Genomic DNA, 22,208 nt, shown 5'->3' with positions numbered 1-22,208 from the left:
AACCTAGCTCAGATGGTCACAACACTCTAGCTCCACAACCCTGTCGCTACCTTACAGAAACTCACTGACTCTTCCTGCACGTTTCGCAGAGCTCCGCATTCCACTGCACAATGCGTTTTTGTACTATTCCAATCGCTTAATGATCGAGGGAAAAATGACTATTTGTATGTCCATGTGAATGCCCTAAATTCATCTCATTCTCCCACCCCGAGATATGCAATAATGCCAAAACAATTGTCTTACTGTCAGGTTACCTTCCATTAGGAAAGTGCGTGCACTCAGCGACTATTATGCGATTTATAAATTACAGAGCACAGCAATCAGGCGTTCGTTTTTTGTAGGTAACTGTGACTGACGCCCAAACAACAGGGAACTAACATGCACCGAGATTAGAAAATGTTGCATTGATAATGGCTAGGCACTATCCGAAATCTGCATTTGCGTAATAAAACCTACAAAAAAAGGTTCTTTACAGGGTTTCACCAGAAGAACGTCGTCTTTCTTCAGGTGATACCCATTTAAGTTACCAGAGCATTTATGTTATAGTTTAGTGTGGACTGTGCATGGCTGTTACGATACTAGCAGCACATCGTTGAATACATTCGATGTCTGATGTCATTCCTATTTCATAATGACTCCAGAAACTCCTACAGTACTCTATAACTGGTCGCACTAGCATCTTGTATGTGATTTCCTTTACTGATATACTGCATTTCCAAGAACCCATTCAACAAATCTATTTCCTCCATTCGCTTTTCATAATACCGATTTCACGTTGTCACTTCTTCATATTACACCTAAATACTTACACGATGTGACGTGCTAAAGATGTCCGCCATTATTTTTTAAGCGTGTACCGTCTGGTCCTTTCTCTTCGTTGTACCCATTAACTTGCATTTATTCACATTTAAACAGAGCTGCCTTTCATTACACATAGTGGATAAATAGTCCAAGTATTTTTGAATTTCTTTACAATCAGTCAACGACGATACTTTTCTGTAAACAACAGCAACGAACGCGAACGTTCTTATAGTGATAATATGGAAGTTACTACGCAGTCAGCAAAGGACGTAATAATTAACTGATCAGATCGACAAGGCGGCAACGTGCAGAACCATATCCTCTGAACGACCGCTTAGAGGTACAGACACTCGAGCGGAATTACAGACGGTTTGCAGTTGACGTGCGTCACACTTTTGTCATCGTGATCTAATTGTGCTGTCATAAATTCTAATGCAAATCACACACACACACACACACACACACACACACACACACACACACACACACATTTACAGGGTGTTACAAAAAGGTAGGGCCAAACTTTCAGGAAACATTCCTCACACACAAAGAAAGAAAATAAGTTATGTGGACATGTGTCCGGAAACGCTTACTTTCCGTGTTAGAGCTCATTTTATTCCTTCTCTTCAAATCACATTAATCATGGAATGGAAACACACAGCAACAGAACGTACCAGCGTGACTTCAAACACTTTGTTACAGCAAATGTTCAAAACGTCCTCCGTTAGCGAGGATACATGCATCCACCCTCCGTCGCATGGAATCCCTGATGCGCTGATGCAGCCCTGGAGAATGGCGTATTGTATCACAGCCGTCCACAATACGAGCACGAAGAGTCTCCACATTTGGTACCGGGGTTGCGTAGACAAGAGCTTTCAAATGCCCCCATAAATGAAAGTCAAGAGGGTTGAGGTCAGGAGAGCGTGGAGGCCATGGAATTGGCCCGCCTCTACCAATCCATCGGTCACCGAATCTGTTGTTGAGAAGCGTACGAACACTTCGACTGAAATGTGCAGGAGCTCCATCGTGCATGAACCACATGTTGTGTCGTACTTGTAAAGGCACATGTTCTAGCAGCACAGATGGAGTATCCCGTATGAAATCATGATAACATGCTCCATTGAGTGTAGATGGAAGAACGAAACTAAAATGAGCTCTAACATGGAATATATATATATATATATATATATATATATATATATATATATATATATATATATATATATATAGGGTGAGTCACCTAACGTTAGCGCTGGATATATTTCGTAAACCACATTAAATACTGACGAACCGATTCCACAGACCGAACGTGAGGAGAGGGGCTAGTGTAATTGTTTAATACAAACCATACAAAAATGCACGGAAGTATGTTTTTTAACACAAACCTACGTTTTTTAAATGGAACCACGTTAGTTTTCTTAGCGCATCTGAACATATAAACAAATACGTAATCAGTGCCGTTTGTTGCATTGTAAAATGTTAATTACATCCGGAGATATTGTAACCTAAAGTTGACGCTTGAAACCTCCGACGTTCAGTTGCGTGTTGTAACAAACACGGGACACGGTCGGCGGGCAGCATCTGCAGGGGCATGTTTACGATGACGACCGTGTTTACGAGTGTGGCTGCAGTGCACTGTTGTGGTTTGGTCTAGCTGTAGCAGTGTCCGCATGTAGCGCTTTCTGCTATTGTTATTCTGCATTCGTCTCCGCACGCAGACCAACTGTAGCACACCGTGTTACCAGACGTCTGTGATAGTGTAGTGTTGTAGGAACTGTGACCATGGTGTATTCGAACTCTGAAAAGGCGGAGATGATATTCATCTATGACGAGTGTCGACGAAATGCAGCTGAAACCTGCAGGGTGTATGCAGAACGATACCCGGACAGAGAGCATCCAACGTGCAGCACATTGCAAAACACCTACCGCCAACTGTATGCAACAAGTATGGTCGTAGCACGCAAACGGGTCCGTAACAGGCCCGTCACAGGAGAAGCGGGTGCAGTTGGTGTGTTAGCTGCTGTTGCCATGAACCCACACATGAGTACACGGGACATTGCGAGAGCCGGTGGACTGAGTCAAAGTAGTGTCATGCGCATACTGCATCGTCACTGCTTTCACCCGTTTCATGTGTCGCTACATCAGCAATTACATGGTGATGACTTTAATCATCGAGTGCAATTCTGTTAGTGGGCATTAACAGAGAATCCGTTGCAGTTCTACCTGTTTACCGATGAAGCGGGTTTCACAAACCACGGAGCAGTGAATCTACGGAACATGCATTACTGGTCCGTGGACAATCCTTGCTGGCTCAGACAGGTAGAGCGACAGCGACCGTGGACTGTAAATGTATGGTGCGGAATCATTGGCGACCACCTCATTGGTCCTCACTTCATTGCAGGGGCCCAAACAGCTGCAACATACATCGCGTTTCTACAGAATGATCTGCCAACGTTGCTCGAAAATGTCCCACTGGAAACGCGTCGACGTATGTGGTATCAGCATGATGGTGCACCTGCACATTCCGCAATTAACACTAGGCTGACCCTTGACAGGATGTTCGACGTGCCTTTCATAGGACGTGGAGGACGCACTAAGGACATCACACACATCCATGCCCGAGGCAGGATTCGAACCTGCGACCGTAGCGGTTGCGCGGCTCCAGACTGTAGCGCCTAGAACCGCTCGGCCATTCCGGCCGGCTCCATAAACACACACACAGACACACACATATGTATACACACACTTTAGTTCCTTAAATGTACACAAAAGTTGTATCATTATTTCCCTAGTAGGTAAAAAGTTTAAAATGTGTTTCTATATCACCACAGCAATATTTGAGAACAAAGACAGCTAATTCTTGTCCACATTTCGTTAGATGCTGCATTAAATGAGTTGTTCTCTGTCATCAGAGAAGACAGACCACGATGATATGGATAGCGTACTCCTTCGCACCACATTAGTCCATTGTACCCGACAATGGTCTTCAGTGATTGTAGCAGCGGTGGAACACGAGTAACTTCTTATGATACACGCCAGAGTCAACTATTTCCGCGGTGTGAAACACACTGTTTACTTTTACAGCTGGCTTTAATTTGCAGCTGTTCATTTTGTAGCAGGTCTGCAAGTGAATCTGATCGTACCGCCTCCTTTGCAAGTGTGTCAGCAAAGTCCCCCTATACCGGACTGCCTCCTCATCAGCACCATAATGTTCTTCTGACAAAGAGATTCTGATCGCATGTAAAGTGTGCTAGCGGCAAGACACAATCCGTGCCTTCCGAAATTCCTTCACCAAAGAAGACGAAGCCGGCCGCGGTGGTCTCGCGGTTCTAGGCGCGCAGTCCGGAACCGTGCGACTGCTACGGTCGCAGGTTCGAATCCTGCCTCGGGCATGGATGTGTGTGATGTCCTTAGGTTAGTTAGGTTTAAGTAGTTCTAAGTTCTAGGGGACTGATGACCACAGCAGTTGAGTCCCATAGTGCTCAGAGCCATTTGAACCAAAGAAGACGAAGTAAATATTTCAAAAAATGGTTAAAATGGCTCTGAGCACTATGGGATTTAACATCTGAGGTCATCAGTCCCCTAAAACTTAGAACTGCTTAAACCTAACTAACCTAAGGACATCACACATATCCATTCTCGAGGCAGGATTGTAACCTGCGACCGTAGCGGTCGAGCGGTTCCAGACTGAAGGGCCTAGAACCGCTCGGCCACACCGGCCGGCGTAAATATTTCAGAATTTGAATCAAGAACAGTTGCCAACATGAGTGACTTAGAAGCAGATATGGTCGGAGTAGTCAAGCAACTTAAATCACTTAATAAAAGCAAGTCTTCAGATTCAAACTGTATATAAGTTAGGTTCCTTTTAGAGTATGCTGAAGCAATAGCTCCATATTTAACAATCATATACAAGCGCTCGATCGACGAAAGACCCGTACCCAAAGACTGGAAAGCTGCACAGGTCGCACTTTTATTGAAGAAAGGCAGTAGGAGTAATCCACTAAATTACAGGCCCATATAATTAACGTCGATATGCATGCAACAAGAACATATATTCTGTCCGAGCAATATGAATTACCTCGAAGAGAACGGGCTATTGACACACTATCAACACGGATTTAGAAAACATCGATCCTGTGAAATGCTGAGTGCTATCGACAAGGGATTTCAAATTGATCCAGTTTATCTACATTCCCAGAACGCATTTTACGCTGTACTTCACAAGCGGCTTGTAATCAAATTAAGTGCTTATGGAAACTCATCTCAGTTATGCGACTGATTTCATGATTTCCTTTCAGAGATATTACAGTTCGTAGTAAATAATGGAAAGTCATAGACCATAACGGAAGTGATTTCTGGGGTTCCCTAAGGTAGTGTTATAGGCCCTTTGTTGTTTCTTATCTGTATAAACGATTTAGGCGACAATCTGAGCAGCCGTCTTAGGTTGTTTGTAGATGATACTGTCGGTAATCGCTAGTAAAGTCACCAGAAGGTCAAACCCAATTGCAAGACGATTTAGAAAAGATATTTGTATGGTGTGAAAATAGGCAGTGTGAGGTTTATCCACATTAGTGCTAAAAGGAATCCGTTAAACTTCGGTTACACGATAAATCAGTCAAATCTACAGGCCGTAAATTCAACCAAATACCTAGGAATTACAATTATGACAAACTTAAATTGGAAAGAACACGTAGAAAACGTTGTGGGGAAAGCACACCAAAGAAGCGTTTTATTGGCAGAACACTTGGAAAATATAGCAGATCTACTAAAGAGACAGCCTGCACTACACTTGTTCAAAAACGTGTGTGAAATCTTATGGGACTTAACTGCTAAGGTCATCAGTCCCTTAGCTTACACACTACTTAACCTAAATTACCCTAATGACAAACACATACACCCATGCCCGAGGGAGGACTCGAACCTCCGCCGGGACCAACCGCACAGTCCATGACTGCAGCGCCTTAGACCGCTACTACACTTGTCCGTCCTCTTTTGGAGTACTGCTGCCCGGTCTGGGATCCTTACCTGACAGGATTAACGGAGTGCATCGGGAAAGTTCAAAGAAGAGCAGCACTTTTTTACTATCGCGAAATAAGGAAACTGTCTCACTGACATGATATAAGATTTGGGGTGTAAGTCATTCAAACAAGGGCGATTCTCGTTGCAGCGGAATCTTCTCACGAAATTTCAATCACCAACTTTCTGCTTCGAATGCGAAAATAATTTGTTGACGCCGACCTACATGGGGAGAAACGGTCATCATAATAAAATAACGGAAATCAGAGCTCGCACGGAAGATATAGATGTTCCTTTGTTTCTGCGCGCTGTTAGAGATTGGAATAATGAACCCTCTACCAGGTACTCAAGTGTAATTTGCAGAGTATCCACGTAGATGTAGACTACTCTGCCACTTGTTCTATTGTTTGATTCACAAGTTAACTGCTGTTGTCGTACACTGAATGGTTCTTTAACAGCAGCATAGTAAAACATGAATCTGATTGTATTGACATCCGTTTTTAACATATTTAAGCCCTTCTAGTATGGCTGTAATTTCTGGTGTTAGCACAAAAGATTCCGTGGTAAGTCTGAAACGTCCACGTCGCCCTGTCTTTTTATAGTCCCGCTCCTTTCATAATGTCGGCACTTCCGCAGTTGAGAGAACGCTCTGTGTAATTTCAAAACATTAAAAGACTCACCGCACTTTTTAGGTGATACGCGTAAAGCATGTTTAACTGATTTAATTCGAAAGTTATTGGCAGGAACAATGAAACATATACAATCCATGTTTATATTTTATTTTTTAAAATTTCAAGTAACCCTTTTGGAGAGTAAAATAAATCAACATTGCTTCTGCCTCTTTCTTTTCAGCTGAAGCTTCCTTTAGTGCCACACTTCCTACATCTTAATTAACACTGTTCCTTCTCTTTTTATGCCCATTTTCTTCCAGTTCTTGATTTATTTCTCTCCTGAAAGCCTGCCGTTTCTATAGCCTCCTTAAAAAGCGTTGTGTTTCTTGCCGTGTGTATTTTAGATATCTCTTCTTGCTCCTCCTGGGGCAAGGTATTCGGAAAAACATCATCCACTCAGTCACAATGCAAATGAAAGTATGTGTAGTGATCGTGACGGACGAGCATTGAATATAATAGTGACGAAAACTAAGAGGAAGACAGTTGTAAAAGTCATTGCAGAACTGAATATCGCACGAGTGAACCTTGTCAGCGCCAAAACAACACGAGGGAGCTCCGTAATTGCGAAACGCAGGGCGATCTGGAATTCAAAACAACACGCTAGTGGTGCAAGTGAACCTAACAGTAAAATGTGCTGAAGTCATCAAACTTGAACTGCGGAGCAATGGAAGAACGTCATTTCGTTGGATGAGCCTTGTTGCACATTGTTTCCAACTTCTGGCCCAGTCTCCATCCCAAGAGTAGAACATGGAGGGTGTTCGGTGATGATTTGGGCAGCCACATAGGTGCTCTGCGAGGTCGCATTACTGCCAAGGTTTATGAGACCATTTTGGCTGGTCATGTTCATCCCCTTGTAAAACGTTTATTCCTCAATGGTCACGCTGTGATCGAAAACGATAGCGCCCTCTTTCACACAGCTTGCATTGCCCAGAACTGGTTATGTGAGCACGAGGATGAATTGTCGCACCTCCCCTGGCCACCAGACACCAGATCTCAATATTATTGAGCCTTTGTGGTCTACTTTAAAGAGAAGGGTGCGTGACTGCCATCCCTCTCCACCATCGATACTTGAATTAGCTACACTACTGGCCATTAAAATTGCTACACCACGAAGATGACGTGCTACAGACGCTAAATTTAACCGACAGGAAGAAGATGCTGTGATATGCAAATGATTAGCTTTTCAGAGCATTGGTTGGTTGATTGGTTGGTTGGTTGGTTTGTTTGGGGAAGGAGACCAGACAGCGTGGTCATCAGTCTCATCGGATTAGGGAAGGATGGGGAAGGAAGTAGGCCGTGCCCTTTCAGAGGAACCATCCCGGCATTTGCTTGGAGTGATTTAGGGAAATCACGGAAAACCTAAATCAGGATGGCCGGACGCGGGATTGAACCGTTGTCCTGCCGAATGCGAGTCCAGTGCCTAACCACTGCGCCACCTCGCTCGGTGGTTTTTCAGAGCATTCACACAAGGTTGGCGCCGGTGGCGACACCTACGACGTGCTGACATGAGGGAAGTTTCCAACCGATTTCTCATACTCAAACAGCAGTTGAACGGCGTTGCCTGGTGAAACGTTGTTGTGATGCCTCGTATAAAGAGGAGAAACGTGTCGCACCATCACGTTTCCGACTTTGATAAAGGTCGGATTGTAGCCTATCGCGATTGCGGTTTATCGTTTCGCGACATTGCTCCTCGCTTTGGTCGAGATCCAATGACTGTTAGCAGAATATGGAATCTGTGGGTTCAGGAGGGTAATACGGAACGCCGTGCTGGATCCCAACGGCCTCGTATCACTAGCAGTCGAGATGACAGGCATCTTATCCGCATGGCTGTAACGGATCGTGCAGCCACGTCTCGATCACTGAGTCAACAGATGGGGACGTTTGCAAGACAACAACCGTCTGCACGAACAGTTCAACGACGTTTGCAGCAGCATGGACTATCAGCTCGGAGACCATGGCTGTGGTTACCCTTGACCCTTGACGCTGCGTCACAGACAGGAGCGCCTGCGATGGTGTACTCAACCTGGGTGCACGAATGGCAAAACGTCATTTTTTCGGATGAATCCAGGTTCTGTTTAGAGCATCATGATAATCGCATCCGTGTTTGGCACATTGGAAGCGTGTATTCTTCATCGCCATACTGGCGTATCACCCGGCGTGATGATATGGGGTGCCATTGGTTACACGTCTCGGTCACCTCTTGTTCGCATTGACGGCACTTTGAACAGTGGACGTTACATTTCAGATGTGTTACGACCCGTGGCTCTACCCTTCATTCTGGCCCTGCGAAACCCTACATTTCTGGATACAGAAAATGTTCGACTGCCCTGGCCAGCACATTCTCCAGATTTCTCACCAATTGAAAACGTCTGGTCAATGGTGGCTGAGCAACTAGCTCGTCACAATACGCCAGTCACTATTCTTGATGAACTGTACCTGTACACGCCATCCAAGCTCTGTTTGGCACAATGCCCAGGCGTGTCAAGGCCGTTATTACGGCCAGAGCTGGTTGTTCTGGGTACTGATTTCTCAGAATCTATGCACCCAAAATGAGTGAAAATATAATCACATTCAGGTCTAGTATAATATATTTGACAATGAATCCCCGTTTATCATCTGCATTTCTTCTTGGTATAGCAATTTTAATGGCCAGTAGTGTACTATTTTGCAGGAAGAATTGTATGAGATTGCATTGAAAACCATATAGAATCTCTATTTATCCGTTCCGAGATGACTTCAAGCTGTTTTGAATGCCAACGAGTATCCTACATCGTATTAGGCAGAGTAATATCTTGTGTCCCTGGTGTTTCCATATTTTTGTCCACCCCGTGAATATCTGTATTAGATACCAGAACAAAAGTGCTACTATCGGAACACGGAAAAGGTTAATGTGCTCGTGTTTTGCCGGCCGGAGTGGCCGAGCGGTTAAAGGCGCTACAGTCTGGAACGGCACGACCGCTACGGTCGCAGGTTCGAATGCTGCCTCGGGCATGGATGTGTTCGATGTCCTTAGGTTAGTTAGGTTTAAGTAGTTCTAAGTTCTAAGGGACTTTTGACCACAGCAGTTGAGTCCCATAGTGCTCAGAGTCATTTGAACTATTTTGCTCGTGTTTTAAAAGACTATGACTGAAAAGTGTGTTATGAACTGCTTCATTATACCTTCTTCAGCACCTTAAAAATTTTTCCAAAAAGTTTGGTACGCAAATATATCTTAACATGCAATCATATTGAACTCCCACAAGCTCCCCTAACTCGTTCACACCCACTAGTCCATCGCTTTTAAGTAGTTCATACCCATCCGCTCTCACTTGCCCATTGTCAGTCATTCAGCCCAACTCATTGTCATTATCTCTTTGTGTCTCTCAGTCACAGTCTCTTGTCTCAAAGCCATAGTCTTCTTCGTTCTGCCCTACTAATACTGTCTCATCTCACTACCATTGTCTCCCTCTTGCTCTCGCTTACTGCTACCTATCTCATTTATTCATTCTCATTGCTGCTGTCTCTTCTCACTGTGACTATCTCTCTCTTCCTTGTTGTCAATGTCATATAATCTGCCTCTCATTAACGCTAGCTCTGACCCAATTCCACATTCTCCTTCTCTTTATTTCTCTCCCAGTGGCAGCGTCTGCTTCATTCATTTCCCAGTAGTGTTCTGTCATTGTCAACTATGCTCCACTGCCACAGTGTCCTTCTCTTTCTCTCGCACTAACATTGTTCTCTTCTCTCTTTTTTGTATACCACAACCACTGTTTACTATCTTCCAGTATTTATTGCTTTTCCGTCTCTTTCTCACTGCCGTTGTCTCCTTCTCTCGCACCATAAAAGAGCGCGAGTACGTTTGTGTGCCAAAATTTTCGGGAAAATTTTTAAAGTTGCTGAGGAATGTAGAAAGAGGCAGCTAGTACCGCATTTTTTAGTCACAGTATTTTAAAACAGGAGCATATTAGCCTTTTTTGTGCTCCCATAGGAGCTTTTTCCGCTTTCCTCTTCTTTTCCCTGCAACTGCAGCACATGTCACTCGTATTTATAGGTCAGTAAAACTCTGACAGTTTACTTACGTGAAACTGAAATAACGCAGAACTAATTGTACACCATAGAGTGGATTTTACGTGCAAAAAAATTTTACATATGCTTTAGTACTACGTGGGGTTCCCAAAACCCTTCCAATGATAACGGAGATACTTTATACACGCCACGTTTCCGCCTCAGACCGAATATTATGTTCGTATTTTATGTGTACAAGAAGAATAACTTAGAGCCTCTGGATGTCGGAAGTGGATAAAGATATCAAGAAACTTTTCATAGCTTTTCGAGGTCAGCCATTTACTGTGGCTAGCCGCCTTGGAATCCGCTGCTCGATTTTGGTATCCTATACTGCGTTCTTGGGGTGTTTCTCGATAACGGATAAATATTTTTGAAAACGGAAAAATGGCACTTCTAGACAAATGCCTAGAGAATATAACGTTACAATGTGAACAATTTGATACTGTTATTTATTAATAAGATTTCACCTCACACTGGATTTTACCTCCGCATTCTACGTGTACAAGCAGCGTAACTTTGAACTTCCGGGTATACAAAGGAAATTTTCACGTTTGTTCGAGATCAGGGTCTTAGGAGTATATCGCAAAAATTTCAGCCATTTGCTGTGCATACCCGTCTTGGAACCAGCGTCTTGTTTTTGGTGCTATCCGAAAAGCATACTTTTGGGATGTTCTCAGGAACTGCCTATGAATTAAAAGGTATCTCCATAAGCCCGTTGAGGCGTACTGTAGACCAAGCATAACGCAAGAAGAACCAAACGATGTGTTCCGTTTGCCTAAGCTGGAGGAGATATGTAATATTCAAAACTTTGACTCCTTATTGCAGGATAGTTACAGTACGACGATTCTCCTGTTGGGTATACAAATGGTTCTTAGCCCATGGGCTATCCAAAACACTTGACCCCACCCTTCTATCACCAATAGAAACCGAAATATGAGCCCCGGAAAAATAACGTTTTTATGCCCGACGTTTTCGAACATATTAGGTAGTGCGTGCTGTCGCATGCGTATCGATTAATCTGTATTCTGATTCACAGCTGTTTGTAGGTCCTGGTATTTGCCTCATTCTTTCAATTTTTTCTAATTTTTCGAGCTCTCCGTTTGTTGTCAGCTTAAGAATTTTCACCGCATAGGGTATTTCTGGTGTGACCACTGTTTTATAGTTATTGAACGTTCTCCACTACTTCCTAGTATTACGTGTAGAACTCTATGCAAATGCACATTTATATTTATTTGGGAGTCGACAGCAGAGTGTACACTGGTTTTAAATCTCCTGACTGATCAAAACTGCCTGCTACGGCTTGAAATCAGGACCTTGCCTTTTGGAAATAATGCTCTTACTGAGTAAACTATTCACAAAGTTTCGACTACACTTGTTTGACGTCGAGAGAAACAAACTGCTATAACCTATTCCTAGATCTCAAAATTATTGTCTTTTTAACTGATATGTTCGTCAGTAATATGACGAACTCATCAGGAACAGAAACTGCGCTGGTTAGTTTTAACTACTGATGCGCTCGTGTTGCGATGTTTCAGGACGGATGCGCTCATACAGCAGACGATCCGGCAAAAGTTCCATGACTGCACCGTGCTGACCATCGCCCACCGTCTCAACACCATCATGGACTCTGACCGCATCCTCGTGATGGACGCTGGCCAGGTCGCGGTGAGTCTAATGACCCTTCGCTTGGACGTAAACATTACTGCGTGCCTACGAATGACATATAAATGTTGTACGATGATCGTTCAGTGAATTATGCCCTTCATTTCTTTCTCAGATCATATTCTTAAGAGTAGGAATTTGGTGATAGTTTTAGTCAATATTTCTGTTAAATGTTGTATTTTTCTACACATTTTCCGCCAAGTTCTATGACTTTACGCTATCGTAATGTAAAGAGCGTCTGTTCACTGTTGGTAGCGTCTCCTGTCCTGAGTTCGTAACCGTGTTTACACTGCATGAACTGTACTCTCGTCAGTTTCATCAGTTTCAATGTGTGTCCCACATAGAGAATCCTCAAATGGCCCACAGAGACGGAAGGCAGAGGACTCCAGATCTGGGCTGCAGAGTGGACCTCCATCCCAATTTGGTGATGTGTTCCCAGGTTCTGAATCTTGCGTGTGGGTGTGCAGTGTCATGTTGGATCACTTTTGGATTCCTGTCAAGCCAAAAACATGTCAGAAATGGTTCTTGAGTTCCTTCACAGTTTCCACATCTGCTTCTGAACAATCATTGACATTTTTAGCATCATATCCACTAGAATGGCACCGTCACTGTCCCGAAAGACTGTTGTCATGACTTTGTCAGCAGGCGAAGCTACACTGAATTTCTTCTCTTTTAGTGGTGCGACTCCAGTGACTGCCTTTTTATTTGAGCTTAAAGTAGGGCAACCAGGTTTCATCACCTGTAACGATTTGTGACAGAAATACCTTACTATTGGTCTCAAAGTGCTCCAGCAGTTCATCTGAGCCGGCTTTTCTTTGAATCATGTGGTCTGTTGTGAACATTCGTGGAACTGCTCTTGAGTACACCTTTGAATATCCAAATGTATCAATCATTACGCAGACACTTATAACGCTCACTGATAGTGGTACAACCAATTCTCTAGTTGTGGTACTCCATCCTTGCATCAGTAATGGTATCCGTGCGATTCACCATGTCAGTGACATCCTGAACATTGTCGATCATGAACCTGACACTGTAACTCTCTTTAGCCATCATTCAACAGTAGTCTTATCGACTGCATCATTACCATACACCCCACACAAACACTTGCGGATGTGAAATAAAGTTTGTTTTTCTGAAACCGAGAATTCAATTGAGCACATTGCGTGTAACGACTGTTTCACATGAATGCCATTTTGATGTTTAACTATGGCTCTGTCTCCCATCTGAATTGTTCAAAATTTCAACCACATGTCGAAAAACATCAAATTTGAAGCACCTAAAAGGATGCTATATATATACATATTAATAGCTGTAAGAAATCTGTGATATTATTCATTCGGTGACCCTGAGTCATAGGCTACTGCTCGCAAACAAACATGTCATCTTTTGGAATCTCACAACCTCTTTAATTGTGATTCCTGTAATGACTATACAGACAAATCGTGGAGCCATATTCTATTTCACATAGTTGATGAAGGCTTACATCAAAAGCAGGATCTGATGGTTGTTTCTTCACCTGACTGCTGCTTATCAACTTTATGTTTTCGCTGTTCTTTTTTTAGGTGCTGTGAGCCTTCATGAACAAACTGATGACATGTCTTTGATGTATTCTTGCAGGTGTTGGGAGCCTTCATGAACAAGCTTATGCTGTGCTTGTCATACAGATGATGTAACATCTCCATTTTCATTATTAATCAAGCACTACTGAATGTTGCACTTCAGGGAACCTTTATACTTGTTACATTGTCTGCTCTGCATATGTTGTCTATTGTTAAATTGATCCTACATGATTTGCTTGGGGAGGTGAGAGACTGGCATGGTGACCACATGACCAGCAGTTGACTGAAAATGAAGTTTGGTAACTGTCACCTAAATGCTACTAGCATACAGTTACACCTGTGCTGCTATGTCATTTTGCCATTTTATTCTAATGATTCTCCACATACGGAGATGACTATCATTCTCGAGGATAATTACGTCCTCCTCTTCCAAGTTTCGCAGACATAAGTTTCTTCTTCATTATCAGTCTTTCAAGTGGTTGACAGCTCTCCACTTGGATCTGTCAGAAGTTAATTTCTTCATTTCTTTATAACTAGAGGCAACTGCGTCATTTATAGCTAGTTTTAAAAATGCCAGTCATGGTAAGTTAGGTTGGGCATTACAATAGATAGCTTATGACTAACAAAAACCCTTTTCTGTAGGGGGGCAAAAGCTATATGCTACACACTGAATATGTATCCTTAGAATCATTCTCTTTTGGCTGTGATGGTAGATGAAATGTATAAAATACAGAAATTAATTGGCAATATGAGCAGTCTGTAATCGACGACATGGCTCAGAGACTCGGGATAATTTGTCGTTTCCAGACTTAAACAAACCGACTAGTAAAATCTGGAAAACATCTTTATTTCTGAAGGAGTTCCCTGAACAATGATATACAGAGAACCAAAAAGGTGGAAATCTGAATCTGTAAGATCAGCAGAATATAGAATAAGTGAAAATCTCTTAATACTAAACTCATCAATAGATGCCTTCATTATACATGGAGAGAGCAAGTGTGGACCCTCATATCGCAGCACTGTTAGATGATGCACTTTGCCAACATGCTCTCCGAATGAGTGATGCTCTGAAGAACATTGGAATGTTTGTATACATGCTGCAGCTTGACCAAGTACAACCAAGTACACTAAGTACCATTATTCTAATCAAATATCATCATGTCCCTCGAGAACTCGCATAACATCTCACCATACAGATGTTTAGTAGTACTGGGAGACCAAGACCACCCACTTTACTATACAGCAGTTTTGGCCCCATGTTGTATTCTGTACCATGTGAATATGTTAGAGGTCTCCTATACCAGGTCGATCTCAAAATTTACTACTCTGAAACATGTATCTCCCTGTTTGTTTATATCATCATTCAACATCAACCAGTGTGTAAATGTCTCATTTAGACTCTGTTACTAATTCATCTCTTGAACTATGCAAACATTTAAAGAAATCTTGAGATTGTGAAACGAGTCCTTCTCTATTGTTAGACTTCTTTACTGATGAAAAGTGATGTATACCCATGAGAAGTTTCTGTTTAGATTTTTTAATGGCTTTATTATTTTCATTTATTCCTCTTACCAATTTTAAATTAAATCTTGTCACATCTTTTCAAATGGAGTTGCTATATAATTCAGTACATTGTATCATGTTGCTATTATTATTCACTTCAAATTCTCACCTTCTCCTTTCAGATTTCCTTTGATTTCCTTGCACCTGCAACATCTTTTGCTGTTTGCGTAAGAGCCTTTTTTTTAAGTGTCCACCATTTACCAAAATGTTTCATTTAATCTGGTATACCTCCCTGTTTTGTGATAAGTTCTGTCAAACTAAGTTCCTGACTTATAGTCTCACAAATCTGGTTCCTTCTAATTTTATATATATTGCTTACTACGCACCTCATGAGTCTCGTATGATCATTTGCAATTCTGTACTAGTTTATGACAGTCACACCCTGGACAGTATCTTCATTATTCGATGAAACATATTTAGCTTAGTTCTTACTCTTATCTGGTCCTTGCCAAGACTATTCTCTGTTTATTTTATTCGGGATGAATGTTGTAAGGAGAAACATTTAGTTCTTCATGACAGATTCTATAAACACGTCAACTCAGTTGCGAGATAGCAGATTTTGACTCACTGCACGGGATTCAGTGCGGGTTAGTGAGAGCACATGTGAAAAGATGCAAGGTGTGAACGTATGAAATGGGCAATCGGATCTAACATGGTTGTTTAAGGACTCTCTTATTTCTTAGCAGAGTAATTCATAGTATAATCTGTTTTTCGCCCTGTTCCCTTCAGTATAATATTGCTGCATCTTCCTGATAAGCTCTCGCCATGTTCCCAACACCTCTGCAAACATAGTTCCTTCAGCTTCATTAGCCCTCTCTTTCTCACTTTGTCAGTCCAATGTCAGCAAGACGCTTCCTGCTTCCTCAGTGTAAGCCACTGGAACCTTCGATTCCCCACTCACTGCCACCACTGGAAAGAGAGACTGCACTAATGCTGTTTGAACTGGTTGTTCCCCACAGGAGTACGGGACCCCGCACGAGCTGCTGATGTGGCCGGAGGGCTTCCTGACAGCTATGGTGAAGCAGACGGGACCTGCCATGGAGAAGCAGCTAAGGGCCATGGCGGAGGAGGTGCGTCGCAACATAATAAGTCTAGTTCAACACTATTTCTGCTGGACGGTTACAGTGTCGCTGGGCACACACAGAGTGGAATCGTTGTACAAAAGCACTTTCTTCTTTGTTTATGAACGGTATAAAGACTTTCAGTTACTTACTTCATTTCTCAATGTTTTATATGCAGCGAGTCTCATAAGGAAACTGTAAATTGGTAAGTGTGATGGCATTTATCAGTTATTGCAGTCTAACACGTAATGAAGGGCCAAATAAAAACAAGGGCCAAATACACAAACTATAGCTAATATAGCAAACATTTTAGAGCATCGCCAATACGGATCAGCTCCTGTTGTTATCCCGTCTCAAAATTTCTGTTCTCGTGCAGTACTGCCTTGTCAAGACTACTGACGAAAAAAAAGTAAAAGACAGGATCTTAGATCCAATTCTCCCTTCCAACAAATTAACCAAAATATGTGTATAAAATTAGGACAGTTAAAGATCGCTTGTGCTGTGAATCACAATGAAATTCCGTCGATTGGAACTTAAATAGGGCAACACTGGTGTGGAGACACTATGCAATAGAATCTACTATTGTCGCTAATAGCACACATTGTTGACATACCTATCTTACCTCCGACCAAATGGATTCGCCCGTCCCACGTCACCGGCCTGCACACAATTGAGGGAAACCCCAGTCACTTGTGAGAGAGCGGTCTAACGTAACGGTGTCACTATGTTTTCGAAACAGGATGTTCAAATGTTCAAATGTGTGTGAAATCTTATGGGACTTAACTGCTAAGGCCATCAGTTCCTAAGCTTACACACTACTTAACCTAAATTATCCTAAGGACAAACACACACACCCATGTCCGAGGGAGGACTCGAACCTCCGCCTGGACCAGCCGCACAGTCCATGACTGCAGCGCCCAAGACCGATCGGCTAATCCCGCGCCGCTCGAAACAGGAACAATGGAGTTTGATCAAGATTGAATGTGACAGACGTTGTACAGCACGACAGTGTCATCAAGGTCTTCAAGAGGCGTGCGGGGAAACGGCATTGCCGTACAGAACAGTGGCACGTTGGGTTAAAGCCTTCAGCGAACGTCGGCAAACTGTGGCAGACATGCATCGAGCAGGTCGTCCTAGCGTCCCTAAACAAGAAGTACATGCTGTTGCCGCGTTAGTGGACAGTGATCGACGCCACACGATTCGTGAACTCGCCCACGAAACCGGATTAACGCATACGACTGTGCTTCGCGTCCTGAAGGAACGCCTGGGCATGCAAAAAATTGCATCACGATGGGTTGCGCATGACTTGACGAAAATGAAGAAATGGATGCGTTACGATGCTGCTCAGACGCACTTGGAACGCTATGAGCGCGAGGGAGAGGCTTTCTTACGCCATGTCGTAACACTGGATGAGATATGGGCCACATCGTACGAGCCAAAACTGAAACGCCAATCTAACGAATGGCGTCATTATGTGTCGCCGCGAAAGTCGATAGTGCGTCAGAGCCCCAGTATAGTGAAAGTTATGGTGATTCTCGTGTAAGACTGTGATGGTGTTATCATAACGCATTACGTTTCTCCACGGCAGACCGTCAATGGACAGTATTACTGTTCGTTTTTGGAGCATCACCTGCGACCAGCTTTGCGAAAGAGGCGGCGACACTTTCTGCGCAACCCACCCATTTTTGCACTACAATGCGCGGGCGCATACAGCGAAAGCTGTGGCTGCTCTGTTCGGTCGACGGGACCGGGAAGTACTGTACCATCCAACATACTCGCCGGACTTCGTGGCATTCGATTCAGAACTCCTCCAGAAATTTGACAGGCAGTAGACCACTCCATTCGCACCATCAACAGAACAGGCTGTGCTAACGGTATACTACGCCTTCCACATCACTGGCAACAGGTTCTATACAACGCTGGTGACTATTTTGAAGGACAGTAACAGGTGCAAATATGTAACTCTTTTGTATCGGTTGTGAATAAATAGTTTGCACTATTTAAGTTCCAGTCCTCGTACATGTATTTATAAGGAAAAATTTAACTCTCTTTTGGGCAACATTGATTCTAGGTGTACAGAACTTTAATTGTCATGGACCATCCACAAATTATCAAAATTTAAATCGTGTTGGAATTCGAATGGCATCAGTTGAAATTGAGCACATAATAGTTTGATTGATAGTATTTTGGAACATACACACCGTCATATTTCTTTATTCTTTTCTTTACTATCGTGAAAGTCAATAATTGAGATAATAATGCATTTTGTTGTTGAAGTGTTCACAATTAGTTGAAGCAAGACAAAAATGAATTAGTTTGTGGTTGATCAGAACAACCCTTAAAAAGTTGATACAAGCTTTTTTATCAATCAGATGAAACTATATGTTCTAGAGGCATGTTAAGTCTCAAGTTTATCTATCATAATAAATCCGTGCCAAAGCAATGAATTAAAATTTGTACCAAGGCGAGAATTCGTACCCTGTATTTCTGCTCACTAGGTAGATATGCTAACAGCTACATCACCCTGGCACTGTGGCAAAGATTACCCTAATATGTCTCCCTCCCCAATACAAAAACCAAATTAAGACCTCAGTATATCCTGGTGTTCCCCTTCTCACAAATTATAAATCATTGCTTAGACTGTATTCATTATCATAGATAAAGTTGAGGCTTAATATTTCTCTGCAATATATAATTTCATCTGATTAATACACCACCTGTGCCAGAGGTACAGGCAGGATTATCTCCATTTCATTCAATGCTATGATGCTATTCCAATGTTGGAGAGCCCCTGCAATACTGATACGAGTTAAGAAATGGAACATCAAGTTGGGCTGAGACATGAACTGGTGTTTGTACTATGGAGAGAAACATACTAGGGTAATCCGTGAAGCTGTGTTAGCCATAGCTCCAAGGTGGCACAGTGGTTAACACATATGACTAGTAAGCAACAGACCTGCTTCGAATTGCAGACTTGACGCAAATTTTAATTCATTGCTTCAATCTGCATTCATTATCATAGATTTTTTATTGTTGGACTTATTCATTTATGCATTTAAACAATATGCTACAAACTTTATTGGCTCCTTTTTTTGCTTCAGCTTCATGATACTAAAGTAACTCAGATTTGTGATGCTATGAACTGATTGGAGCAGAAACTATGAATCATTGACTTACTTTGTTTCTGCAGGCATCACAGTTTTCTATTGACATTTCTCTATGAAACAAAACTCCTGATTAACATGAATCCTACATACACTGTGTGCTGACTCCAGAAAACTCCAGAAAAAAGCCACAAAGAGTGTCATGAATAATCCCAGACTTATATGGTTTCTGCAGTCATAAATTCATTTGGAAGATCCATTACAACAACTACTTTTCATCTATGGGCGGACACTGAAACATATACCCAGCCAATCTACGAGTTGCGCTTTGAGAAGCTACTCAACATAGGGTGTGTTCATTAGACATTCTTTGGAAGCTGTCCAGCCCGAGAACCTAATTTACATTAGTTACATTTGTTAACTATACAATTGCACTTAAGTGTGGCATACGCAAACAGTATAAAATAAAAGGGTTAAATTCAGCAGAAATGTAATTAAAATAAATTATTATTTTTATTCCCACAAAATGTATCTATTTTGGACCACTGCTAGATTTATTTGCAGCCATCCTTTACAGAATTGGTCCTGAAACAATTCACATTTTTGCGCCCTACACAAAAATTAAAAGGAAAACCTGGACTTGCCCTTTATGTTAAAAATTATCTCAGGATCATTTTCCTGGGTCGTTGACAAACCGAATATGGGTAGGTGCACTTTTAAGAAAGTGTTGCAGTGCACTTCATTACCAAGAGCTGTGTGTACAGCGGGCGATATTGGGCGACTTGTGGAATGGCAATTTCCCAGAGACAGTTGTTATGTATGACGTGGCAGCATAGCTGATCTGGGCTGGGTGTCTGACTGTAATAAATTTCACTAATAGCCATTCTGCACTCACAACCAGGATCTTGAAGAAACTGTGAGGAGATGTTAGGGAACCTCACATGAGGCATAGCAGTAAGTATCTATCCAAGCCACCTCTCGACCCTAGCATTCTGCAAAATTCATCCTAGGCATTTGGTTACATTTGACTGAAAATTTCAGGTTCGTTGCCTCATCAATCGAATTATGCGTTACATGACACTTTTTCCCCCACACTAAAACAAAAACACACAGCTGTTAAAAAATCTCCCTCACTGAAGCACTCCTGCCAAATGCTTGTTTTAGATACTATTTACAAACTCCATTTCATTTTGAGTTGTAAATCTTTTAAGGCTTCCTCCAATTGCTCCTCCATTGTGTATTATTTCCTTAGTGGACAATTAAAGTAAACAAGACCAACCTCACATACAGTGGTTGTGGAGCAGGTTTTAGCCTGCTGTGGCTAATTGTCTTCCTCCTGTTTTCATATGCAGTAGGATTCCTTTCGTGTACAGACATGGGTAAATACATCATCCAAGGACATGTATAATAGTGAGTCCTTGTATTTTATAATTGTAGTAGTACACTATCAAGCAAAAGCTGGTCCTACAAAAAATTTCGTAAGTATCACGTGACTTCTGATACATTTGTCCACACTATATGTAACAAAAATGGCTGCATTCAGGAGTAATCTCGAGCATCTGTGTTGCTCTGTTTGTCTGTTACTTTGAAGCTTGTCATAAATGAAAGGAGTGCTTTTGACATTTTGCAAGTGACTGCTGCATTTCAAGTTTTTGCCCTTCTGTTTCAGGCCTTCCGCAAGACAGAGTCGCCAGAGGAGGACTCAGATACAGAGGAGCAAGAGAAAATTGTGGAAGAGAAGAAGTAGAAGAAAAGCATACAGGAATGGGGAACTGTGAGAGCATCACACAAATCTGGAGGAGAATGTGACTGAGAGCAGTCCTGTGCACTGTATTAAAGTATTTTTGTTAATTTAATGTAGCTGTATGTCGTCTGTCACAAAATATAATAATTATATTTGTAATAAACAAAGTCTTCATTATTCACATACCATGATATCCTTAAGAAATCCATCATTACCTACAGTCCAAAAGGTTTAGCTTTCTCCAAAATGGGGAAGTAGATGAGTTCAGGTTTTTTGACTTTTAAAAAGATTTTATCTCATTATCATTAAAAAAAATTGCTCACTTGAGATATGAAACTGGTTTGAAAACTTTTGGAGAAGCACAATGCAATACATTATCTTGGCCGAGGAACCTTCTACAGACTCAGAGCTAACTTCTGATCTGCTCAGGAAATGTCGTGCATCCTCTGTTGTTTCAACTGGCAGCTCGATAGTGTGTTCATTAGTGACCAAAAGTTGTAAAATATGTTCTATGTGACTAAACACTGGGGAAACAATGAATTTCAGTCAAGCAAATGAACAAACTGGCTTCAGAATTGGATACAGTGCCATTGGCAATTTGCATGTGGTGAGTTAAATTATTAAATGGAGCAATCTGAAAGAATTTTCACCGAGTCTCAGACTACATAATTTGAGAAATTTTTTCAGTTGCAAAAATATGTATACTTAGCCTCATCGATAAGTAAAGCATTGATTCAAAGAATCAGTACACAGGATAATTAATGTATATGCTAATCCCTCAGTTTCCACTAAACTTTATCAGCGTAGTGTGAAACGCAGAACTGAAAGAAGGATCAGGCAAAGATATTCCATATTACCAAAAATATTTCCAGCAATCCGAAAGGAAATTTTTGGTTTCAGAAAATGGGGAAAAATAAGAAGGGATTCATGCTAGTGGAAAACGCTTGAACCACATTTGGTTTACTGGCGATGTTTGCCAC

The 22,208-nt window shown here is 42.0% G+C and overlaps 1 protein-coding gene across 1 annotated transcript in view; it reads left to right on the top strand.

Annotated features, from left to right (window-relative positions):
* LOC124775110 (ATP-binding cassette sub-family C member 4-like) overlaps positions 1–21,405 on the top strand; it is a 365,777-nt gene extending 344,372 nt beyond the window's left edge. Inside the window, exons 23-25 of the mRNA XM_047249941.1 lie at positions 12,068–12,197; positions 16,279–16,389; positions 21,154–21,405. Of these exons, the coding sequence (XP_047105897.1) occupies positions 12,068–12,197; positions 16,279–16,389; positions 21,154–21,231 (319 nt within the window). The 3' untranslated portion in view covers positions 21,232–21,405. The remainder of the gene's footprint in view (positions 1–12,067; positions 12,198–16,278; positions 16,390–21,153) is intronic.
* The last annotated feature ends 803 nt before the right edge of the window (positions 21,406–22,208 follow it).

Source organism: Schistocerca piceifrons, chromosome 2 (genome assembly GCF_021461385.2).
Source record: "Schistocerca piceifrons isolate TAMUIC-IGC-003096 chromosome 2, iqSchPice1.1, whole genome shotgun sequence".
NCBI classification, from domain to species: Eukaryota; Metazoa; Arthropoda; class Insecta; order Orthoptera; family Acrididae; genus Schistocerca; species Schistocerca piceifrons.
Note: the sequence above shows the minus strand (reverse complement) of the source record. Positions and strands in the feature narration are given on the sequence as shown.